Consider the following 11,135-nt stretch of genomic DNA (forward strand, 5'->3'; position numbering starts at 1 on the left):
GAATCAGGGTGGTAGAAAAGAAGTCGGGCGTGGCCTAGAGACAGCACTGGGAGTGACACATTCGCTCACCGGCTGGTAAGTGACTGACCTCCGGCCTGACCTGCATCACATCTCATCCACCCTGAGCACCGCTCCAGTGAAGCCCAATGTGGCCCATAGTAGAGCTGGGTGTGACACAAACAGCCCCTACTTAACTCCTGCCAAAGAGAAAAGATGGAGCTTCTTGGTAAGACAGGTCAAGACAATTTCAATTCTAAAGGCCAAGGAAGGGCAAGCATATAGAACTCTGAAAAGTTATGAACACTTGCAGCACCTATCTCCTCCACAGAGCTCTACAAAACGGTAGTAAAAGTGCTTGTCTTGCACCAGTCGACCTGTTTCGATCCCCAACCTATGTGGTCCCCCTGAGCACCTCCAGAAAAACCACCACACACAGAGCCAAGAATAAGCTCTGAGAACCACTGACTGTGGCTCCCGCCTCCCCACCCCCAACGCATAACACATACACAGTCTTGGAGGTACAAGTCTTGAGGGAGACACCACCCGAACAGGGAAATACACACACACACACACACACACACACACACACACACACACTCCCAAACTATTTCTACTGTGAATAAACTTCTCAAACTTCTCAGATGACAGCAATAAATCATGTTGCCCCCAATATTTTGATAATTTACCATGGATGGAAAGAATCACAAAAGAAAAATTTCTGGTGTCAGAGCGATAGTTAGTTGGTAAGGCTCTTGCCTTACATGCAGCCAACCTAGGTTCAACCCCTGACATCCCACGTGAACCCCAAGCCCAGCAGGAGTGATCCCTGACTGCACAGCCAGAAGTAAGCCCTGAGCACAGCCAGTGTGCAACACCCCCCCCACACACACACACACACACCTCAAAAAAAAAAAAAAAGAAGATGGAAAAAAAAAATCCTCTAATTCTGTGCCCGAGGAGACACCTGGAAACCACACTGAGTCATGATTTTATTGGTCCTGCATAACTGGGAGAGTCCAAAGCACCCGCTAAGGACTTTGACTACCAGATGAAAGATCACTGAAAAAGTCCCACCTAAGACTCACATTCACAGTTTGACATTGAAGCTGACTAGGAAAACAGAGAACACCCTTGAAGCCTAGCACTAGGTTACAATTATGATGCAATGACCAACAGTAATATATATTTGAAGGAGGAAAAAGAAGCCGGGGAGGAAAGAAACCTTCTCAAAGCCTTAGATGTCTTGGACACTTGTGGACGATCTAAAGCAGAGAGTTAAACAGAAATACAGGGAAATTTTGTCGAAATAATCCCCACTCTAAACATACAACTACAATAGAGGACCTTCACCTTCTGATGAGCTCAACAACTGTTAGTCTCCTAATGCTTCCATAACAGAATGGCAGAGACCTTTGAATCTAGACAGCAGAAATTTGGGCTGAGACAGCCAGAAGCTCCCAAACACAATCAGGTATTCTCCCACCTCCAGGGGAAAAAAAAAAAAAAAACAGAAGTAATTTTTTCACACTTCTGGAACTTAGAAGTCCCAGATCAAAGCAGCAACCAATTCAGCCCTTGGTGAAAATTGTCTTCCTACCAGAAAAAAAGATAGCCAGCCATCTTTTCCCTTTGCCCTCCTGTCTCAGTATTTATAAGGGCATTAATCCTACTGTCTCAGGTTTCTCTCCACCCTTATGACCTCATTGATCTTAATAACCTCCATAAAGGCTGGATCTACAGTCTAATAATATTTTGGTCTGGGATTTCAACATTCAACTTTTTAGGAATAATTTATGACAGAAAGCAACCATAATATAGTAACAAAATTCAAACTGGTCTACTCCAGACCAGATAAGCTCAAGCAGCAACATTAAGAGCCTAGCAGAAGAGACACTGCTTTCCAGGAAAAATCCTGCTTGCCTTATGGAATAGCCAGAAATTAGATAAAAACTGTAATAGACATTAAAATGTCAGGGGGGTCAAAAGGAGAGAGAGAACAAAAGGGAACGCCCTGCCACAGAGGGTGGGAGGGATACTGGGACCGGTCGAGAATGGGCACTGGTGGAGGGATGGGTGTTCGATCATTGTATAACTGAAACCCAAGCACAAGAATTGTACGTCTACAACTGTACCTCATGGTGTTTCACTAATAAAAATTAAAAAAAAAATTGAGGGGGGGCGTAAGGCGCCAATGCAACCTACATTTCACAAGGGGGACAGGGAACAGGAGCGACAGGCCAGGGGTCAAGGCGCTTGCCCTGCACGTGGCCTGCCATGGTTAAATCCCCAAGTGCTCAGTTAGGAGCAGCTCCCAGGCACGGCCAGGTACAGTCCAACTCTGCCCCCAACGATGCTCAGCACGCAAAGCAGCTCCAGAGATGATACTGGTACTAGAATTATCAGCGAAACTTAACCACTTCTACTACGTAAAAGGTAAACATATTACGAAAAGACAGAGAAAAAAATTAGGTCAAAAGGCATGTAAAACATAAAAATATAAACCTATGGAGGCTTGGAGCATGTGGGCTGCAGGCTGTGGGGGCCTGAGCAGTGCACTCCATCACCTGCCACTCTCCATCACTACCTCAGCAAGTATCCCTGTGGGCCCCAAGAGTCACTGCGTCGTAAGACTGAAGACCATCAAAGCCATAACCCAGGGTTACTATCCTCCCAGGAAGACCTCCTCACCCCAGACCCCAGGGTTTCTGAGCACAGCTGAGGAGTCATAAACAGAGAAACAGATCAATAGGTTTTGCTTTTTGGGTCACACCCGGCAATGCACAGGAATGACTCCTGGCTCTGCACTCAGGAATGACTCCTGGCGGCGCTCGGGGGACCCTATGGGATGATGCTGGGAATCGAACCTGGGTCGGCCACGTGCAAGGCTAACGACCCCCCACCTGCTGTGCGAAGGCTCCGGCCCCAGATCAACAGATTTTGTAGGAGAGACACAACCTGTTATCTATTAACATAAAACAGGACAATCAGCGAATTTGACAACAGAACATATTACCCAAATTGCAAGAGGGGGAAAAAAGTCTTAAAATCTTAAGGAAGCATACACCAAACACACATATATAGAAAACATCTCAATATTTTCTGGCTTTTTTTTTTTGAGGGGTGGGCAGTGCTCTCTACCACTCCCAGAGGTGAGTGGTGGACCACGCGTAGTGCTGGGATTCGAACAAGAGTAGCAAGTACTTAAACTCTGTACCACTCTCCAGCCTCCTAAACATTTTAAATAGAAAGACACAAATAGACAAGAAGAAAAAGAGATGGAGGGGAAAATGATAAACTTTCAAATATCAGCAAATACACTGACAACATTATAAATCAGGCTAGATTAATACCTGACAGCAAATCAAGGCAAGAAATATTAAGATACACTGTCAGTCAGAATCAATATTCTAGTAATTCTAGTTACTAGACATTAATATTTCTAATCATAATGATCAGAAAAATCAATCTTTATTATTATTATTATTTTGCTTTTTGGGTCACACCGGCGATGCATAGGGATTACTTCTGGCTCTACACTCAGGAATTACTCCTGGTGGTACTCAGAGGACCATATGGGATGCTGGGAATCGAACCTGGGTCGGCTGCGTGCAAGGCAAACGCCCTACCCGCTGTGCTATTGCTCCAGCCCCAGAAAATCAATTCTTAAGACAGTAAGTAAGTAAAGGCCCTCCCGTTGATCATCGATTTGCTCGAGCGGGCCCAGTAACGTCTCCATTGGAGACTTTGTTGTTACTGTGTTTGGCATATCGAATACATCACGGGGAGCTTGCCAGAACAATCCCAAACATATTGCTGAGAAATACATAAAACAAAACTGAAATGAAAACATAAACAAACCCAAAATCACTGTCTCCATACTCCATAAAATAGTATAAAGAACATTATGCAGAAAAACGGAATACTATAAACAATTTGGACATACTGACATGGATTTTTACTTTTCACAAAATAGACATTTCTGGGGCTGGAGTACAGTTGGTAGGGTGCTTGCTTTACACACAGCCAACCCAGGTTCGAACCCAAGCATCCCATATGGTCCCCTGAGCACCACCAGGAGTAATTCCTGAGTGCAGAGCCAGGAGTAACCTCTGAGCATCACAGGGTGTGACCTAAAAAACAAAATAAAATAAAATTTTGGGGGGGTTACAAATTCAACATGTATCAAGACTAACAACTTGTTATAATGTAAATAAGTCTAAAATCTAAAAAAATTGAAATCACAAAATATTGTATGATCAAATGAATGGTAGTTGGGAAATGTAAAATTTAAAGTAAACACACTTGTAAACAACCCATTGATCATAATTCTCAAAGTCAATTAGAAAATACTTTTAACAAAATGAAAATGAAACTAGCGTATAAAAAGCTGTGAAACAGTTAAACTACCATTTTGTGGAACAGTTAAACTCCCATTTTCTGAGTGGAAAATACATTGCTTAAAATGCTTGATTGAAGACTCTAAGTTAGGATAAGATTCTAATTTATGTTAGAAAAGAGAAAAGGGCATACCAACTCCAAACAAGACAAGGAAAAACCAATCAATGGATAAGAACAGACAAAGAAAAGTAGGAGAACTAGGACTGGAGAAAGGTGCACCCCTTACATGTACCACCCCGGTTCAATCCCCAACCACCATCTATGACCCCCAGCAGCCACGAGAAGTGAAATCTTAGTAAAAAAACAGTCTTGAGTCCTGAGCACCACCAGGTATGACCAAACCGGACTCCCTCACAAAAAAAAAAAAAGTAAAACTAAAAAGTTCCTATTAAAAGCACAATTAACTCCATACCAAAAACTTAAGGGAAAGAAATTCCTTTAGAAACATGTTATTAAAACTGACACTGTCATTTTTTTCCCGTGTTCTATTTCTACAGAAGTGAAATCTGAAATAAGTATTTTTGTTTTAGTTTGGTGTGGGGGCCAGATCCAGTGATGCTCGGGGGTTACCCCTGCTCTGCACTCAGGAGTCACTCCTGGCAGTGCTCCTGAGACCATCTGGAATACCAGGCATCAAAGTTAAGCCTGTGAGGCACAAGGCCAACAGCTACCCACTATCCTATCTCTCCAGCTCCGACAGAATTATGTTTAAGAGAGAACATTCTTTTCGAGAAGGAAATGTAAACATAGAGAAGTGGTCAGTTTTTCCCCTGCGGTAGTATGAATATAGAAATTCTGAAAAACTACACAACTGAGAACAAAAAATATAATGATCACAAGGGAGGTATGGTTCTTACCATGGGAAATGGAAAATACAAATTTAGAAACAGTAAAGATAAGGCAGAACTTATGTAAGTTAAACTGGAAGTACTAGCATGAAATTAAAACTTCAAAATATTCATCTATGCTTCTTATGTCTACCAAAAAGACCCAAAAGTAATGAGCACAGCTAGCATCAGGACCTTGGTTTCTAAGTACCATTTTTCACTAAAAATGAATGAGAAGCCCTTGGAGAACTGATCTGAAAGGTGGAAAAGGAAGGTAAACATCTAAATAAATTTCCACAAAATAGGAAGCATTCCCACAGGCCAAATCTGAAACAACATGAACAACAAAATGATTGTTTTATATTATAGGTCATGACACTTTATAAAACCAGAATCCATTAATCCACACCAGTCATAAATAAGAATAAACATACACTGGAGAAAAGGGAGAGCTATCTCTTAGAATACTGACTGTGAAAATGCAATTTTGGGCATCCTCACAATTTTTAAATATCAGGGAAAAGATTACTGTAGACAAAATCATCAATAAATGCCAAGTCAAGAGGTGTGAAGTGTGAACAAAAGAACCACGTAATGAAGAAGTCAAACCATGCCACATTCATTGACCAAAGCTACCATCGCTGGACCTGGGAGATGGCTCAAAGGCTAAGCCGCTTGCCATGCACACGTGAAGCCACGGGTCTGATGCCCACTGCCAGGACATGCACCCAGAGCCACCTTCTGTGATCTCTGGCACCACTCGCTATTTTTAGTTGCACTGAAAGCAGTTCTGTTAGAGCACCACGACTGAAGGGTACTGACCAACCCCTCAGTAAACATCAAAATGCAGACGTCACCCCTCCGGGGCTCTCTGGGCAGAATGTGTGCGAGCAAGCATCACAACTGCACAAATGGGACCTCTTCCCCGCCCCCCACCAGAGGAGACGTGCAAGGAACATTAACTACAAGGAGCACGCCTCGCCTACTTGCAATCAATTCGAACAAACCAGTCGGGCAAGAGAGATCAGCGCGCCTGCGTGCCTTGCACACGGCTGACCAGGGTTTGATCCTGGGCAACACCACCGCTGAGTTACCTGTGAGCAGAGCCAGGAATGAACCCTGAGCACAAACAAAACCAGACCAGTAAAACCTAAAGAGTCGTGGATTCCTCCCCCCACAATAAAACCTGCTCAAATCTTTTTTCCTACAAACTACATCTTTGTGTCTGGAGCTGTGGGAAGGATGGGGAGGGGCTGGCTGTCAGGGAATCAAACCCAGACCTCACGCGTGGAAGGACAGCGCACTGCCAGTGAACCACACCCCTACCCCAAACTCCTTTGTTGGGTATTGTGTTCAATGAAGATACAAATACCAGATTTCAACCATTTCGACCAATTTTTCAAACAAAATTTTGTTTGAAATTCTAAGGACATCTGAAAGAAAGACTACATATTAAATATTAAAACAAGAGAAAGAATTCATAGCAGCTGCAGTGAATTTTGGGAATTTAACAGCAACTGCATTGGATAAGGTATGCCCTGTGACACACAAGAACATTTAAGACGGGCCAGAGCGAGATAGTACAGCAAGCAGGATGCTTATCCTGCCCGTGGCCAACAAAGGTTCAATCCCGTATGGTTCCCCTGCGCACTGACAGGAGTGAGTCCTGAGTACAGAGCCAGGAGTAACCCCTAAGCAACACTGGATGTAATTTTTTTTTTTTTTTTTTTGCTTTTTGGGTCACACCCAGCGATGCACAGGAGTTACTCCTGGCGGTGCTCAGGGGACCATATGGGATGCTGGGAACCGAACCTAGGTTGGCTGCGTGCAAGGCAAACACCCTACCCGCTGTGCTATTGCTCCAGCCCCTGGATGTAATATTTTTTTAAAGAACTCTTACTACATTATTTATACTAGCCAAGAAATAGTGATCTGAAAATCCACAATTACAGGAATAAGGTACCATCAATCTACACTATTTTTCAAAACAATACAATTTTTTTTAAGAATAAAGTATATCCTATGTACAAAAGTACTGATATACTACAGAACAGACTGAAAACAAAAGTTGCTGATATATCTACTTGTATGAAAAAAATCAAAGTGTGGTCATGTATTTATACTCCAAAACAGAATCTAAAAGGAAGCACAGAAATAGTCACCAATGATCACCTCTGGGAGAGGAAAAGTAGGACTGGTGTACTACTAGCACTTTATTATTTTTTCCTCTAAGACAGCATGTACCAGTCTTACAGTTTTGTTTTGGTTCTTTTAGTTTTGGTTTTCAGGCTACACCGAGTAACATTAAGGAGGTCCATATGGGACGCCAAGGATGGAACTCAAGTAGGCCACATACGTGTAAGGCAAGTGTCCTACCAGCTGTACTGTTTCTCCAGAACCTATTCTTACAGTTTTAAAGAACACTTTATATTCTTAAACCAAGATTTAAAATTGCTTTAATGAAAAACGATTTTAGTGATGACATAAACTATAATTTTGATATCAGAACTATAATACAGTTACTTGACATTCCAAGATCTATTTTTCTGTCCAAGTATCTTTGTGCTTGCTACTGTTTCCAGTTAATTCTTTTTTGTTTGGGGGGGGATGGAAAAGGGGGCTGGGGGGGTCATACCTGGCAATTCTCAGCAGTTCGTCCTGACTCTGCACTCAGGAATCGCTCCTGGCAGTGCTCGGAGGACCATACAGGATACCAGGGATTGACCCCAGGTCATCTGTGTAAAAGGCAAACGCCCTGTCCTACCCACTGTACTATCGCTCCAGCCCCTGTTTTTAAGTTTTCATTTAAGAAAGTAAGTTTACATGTAGCTCCTTTATGAAATTAGGTTTAATTCTAATTGAAAAATTCTGGTTACTTATAGGTTGTAACAATTTCTGAAAAATGAAAGAAAAATATGCACACAAGTTTCTCCTTGTACTTTCAGTCAGCAATCATCAAAGTATGAGAGCAATGTCCCCATACACGAGATTTATGATCATGGAGTGACACACTTGTTGAACTTTGAACTACTGACATCTAACTATTCATTTTATGAATAGGGAAGATCCATCATCATTCAGTTATCTTCTCACTAAGAAGATGGGCAAGGACAGAAAATCAGAAACTCAGCAAGTATGAAGGTACTAACTAGCACCATGTTTTGGAGCACAGTGTTCCTGTAATACAGAAACAGTGCTTGGTCAAGAGAACCTTCCAACAAAAAATAAACTCTGGGTTTTCTGTTGTGTTTTCAGGTTTCGGGCCACGCCCAGCGGTGCAAGGTTTGTGCCCAGGGCCCTGTGGTGCCACAGAAGTAACAAACCTGGGCTTTTCTCAGGCAAAGCATGGCACATCTGTTTCAAATTGATGGTAATGAAAAATGAGATTAAGGAATCCTTCCTCTAGAATCTAAACGGCTTCAGTTATTCGGAGAGAGACTAACTCCACTATGGGGAGAGAAATCAACTCGTTCAGCAACGATTAGCAATGCAGCTTTAAATCACATTTAAGGTGTGTTTGTGACTGACCACAGACATCGCTGACTAGGCTCGCTCATACAGACTTTTATTAGCTTGTGGTTACACTCTTCGAGGGCAATTGTCAGTAAGACTGTGCGGAAATGGAGATTTCTTCTTACTCTCCCTCGCAGAGAAATCAATCTCTAGGGATCCTTAGGAAGACCTCCACTTTAGCAGGCATCTAGAGGATCAGAAATATCAGCTTTTCGGTTGGTTAATATGAGGCTATAGGAATGCAACAGGAATCTATTAGCAGTGATTCCATAAAGACTCCCAAACTCATCATCAAAACGGACACTCATAAAAAAAAAGTCTATGCCAAGCAAGACAGATCGGTGTCCTCTGCAGGGCATACTTTCTCTGGGTACAAATCGGTGGTATTGGTGCACTTCTCCCTTCAACTGAAAGTGCTAAACGAGCTGAATTCCAGCTCTTCGGATGCTCCCTAAGGCTCGTGAAGCCAAAAGACGTGCGCAGAGAAGTCGGGATGCCAGTTCTTGCCTCCAACCTCAAGAGAATCCACGGAAGGAGAGAGGAAGCACGACCGACCAGGGCCTCACTCAGCGCCACTCAATGGGAGAAAAGAAAGGGGGGAACGAGAAGGGCCACGCCGAGCGGCGCCGGCCAGGCCAGGCCGGGGCCAGGCGGGACCGGGCGCCCCAGGGCAGGGCTCGGGCTTTTCCAGCGCTGGGCCCTGCTGGCGGGAGCGGCGTCGCCCCGGGCCCGTCCCGAGGCCCCTGGAAACGCGGGACGCCCCGTCCGCGGGCGCCTCCGGCCGCGCGGCTCCGGGACGGGCCGCCGTGGACACGCGTGGCCAGACACGGGGCGCGGGCCGCGGCCTCTCGGGGTCCGGGACAGCGGCGGGCGCCGGACGCCCCGGGCAGGGCGGGGCTGGGCGACCCGGGCCCGGGGTTCCGGCGACCCGGACGCGCCCCAGCAGCGGCGCTCGGGGGGGTCCGGAAGGAGCCGGACCCGGACCCGGACCGGGACCCGCCAGGCTCCCGCCGCCACCCACGACGCGCACACGCACACGCGCGCGCACACGCACACGGCCCGCTGCCCCCTCCTCCCCTCCGGCTCCCGGGTCGGTGGGCGCCCCCCCGTCCCCGCGCCCGCCACTCACCGACTCGGTCCTTGCCGTACATGTGCCCGGCCACCTGGTGCGACAGGGGCACGCAGCCGTCCAGGAAGCGCAGCGCGGCGCCCGCGGGGGGCAACGTCGCGGGGGGCCGCGCGCGGGGGCCGCCGGGCGCCTCGGGCCGCTGGGGCGCGGGGGGCGGCGGCGGCGTGGCCATCACGGGCGGGCGCGCGGGCGCGGGCGGCGGGGCCGGGGGCGCGGGGCGCGGCCGGGGCCGGGCAGGGGCGCGCGGGCCCGGGGCTCAGGCCCCGCCGCGAGGACGCCCGGGGTTGCCCGCGCCGGGGACCCGCCGGGGCCCGCGCACGGCGCCCATGAGGCCGCGGCGGCGAGGACGCGGGCGCAGCTCTCGGAGGGGCGCGACTCGGGGGCGCTCGGCCTCGGCCGCCTCGGCCGCCGCCGCCGCCGCCGCCGCCGCAGCCCGGACGCGGAACCGAGCCCAGGACGGCAGCAGCAGCGCTGCGGGCCCGGGGCTGACGGCGACGGCGACGGCGGCGGCCACGCCCCCCGCTAGGCTCCGCCCCCGCCTCCCACCGGGCCCCGCCCCCGCCGCTCGCTGGGCCCCGCCCCTCCCGCCAGGCCCCGGCCCCGCCCGCCGAGCATGCCCAGAGGCCGCCCGACGGGACCCCCGCGCGGGGCCCGGGCTTCAGGCGGCCGCGCGCCCGGGAGCCCCCCCCCACCCCACCCCCAGGTGACGTTACGATGCCACCAGTGCTGCGGTCGCTTTACGCCCTGGCCGCGCTTCTCGCCGCGTCCTCGGGGGTCATCCCGGACGCCCCGAGCCTCCAGGGCTGCGGTGAGTGGGGAGGGGGCGCCCCCGGAGCCCCCCCCGCCCCGCTCGGACGCGGCGGGAGGCGCTCGGCTCCCGGGAGCAGCCCCCCAGAGCGCCCGCTGCCGTCGCCTCGACGGGCCTCGACGGCGCAGTGGCGGGGCGCCGGCCTGTGGGCCGGCCCGGTTCGGTTCCGCCGCCCCCCACGGCAGGGCTCCCTGTGATCCGCCAGGCGCAGGGACGGGTCTCCCAGCGCCCCAGGACCCGCTCGAGCAGCGCGAACAACGGGGCGACGGCGACCTAGACCCTGGCTCTGACCCTGACCCTGGCCCTGCGGCCACTGTCATCGTCGCAGCGGGTCTGGCGGGTCTCAGGCCGCAGCGACCCGAACTTTCGGTTGGGGGAGGAGGGGGCGCCCCACCCCTCCGACTCGACCCTCCGCGCAGGGGTCAGGGTCCTCCCGAGCTGACGCCCGGCTCGGGCGGGT

General features: G+C 49.2%; 1 protein-coding gene across 1 annotated transcript in view; it reads right to left on the minus strand.

Moving 5' to 3' along the window:
• IPMK (inositol polyphosphate multikinase) overlaps window positions 1–10,039 on the minus strand; it is a 37,188-nt gene extending 27,149 nt beyond the window's left edge. Inside the window, exon 1 of the mRNA XM_056120483.1 lies at window positions 9,868–10,039. Within this exon, the coding sequence (XP_055976458.1) occupies window positions 9,868–10,039 (172 nt within the window). The remainder of the gene's footprint in view (window positions 1–9,867) is intronic.
• Between the last annotated feature and the right edge of the window lie 1,096 nt (window positions 10,040–11,135).

Source organism: Sorex fumeus, unplaced genomic scaffold (genome assembly GCF_029834395.1).
Source record: "Sorex fumeus unplaced genomic scaffold, SorFum_2.1 ptg000043l, whole genome shotgun sequence".
Classification (NCBI taxonomy): Eukaryota; Metazoa; Chordata; class Mammalia; order Eulipotyphla; family Soricidae; genus Sorex; species Sorex fumeus.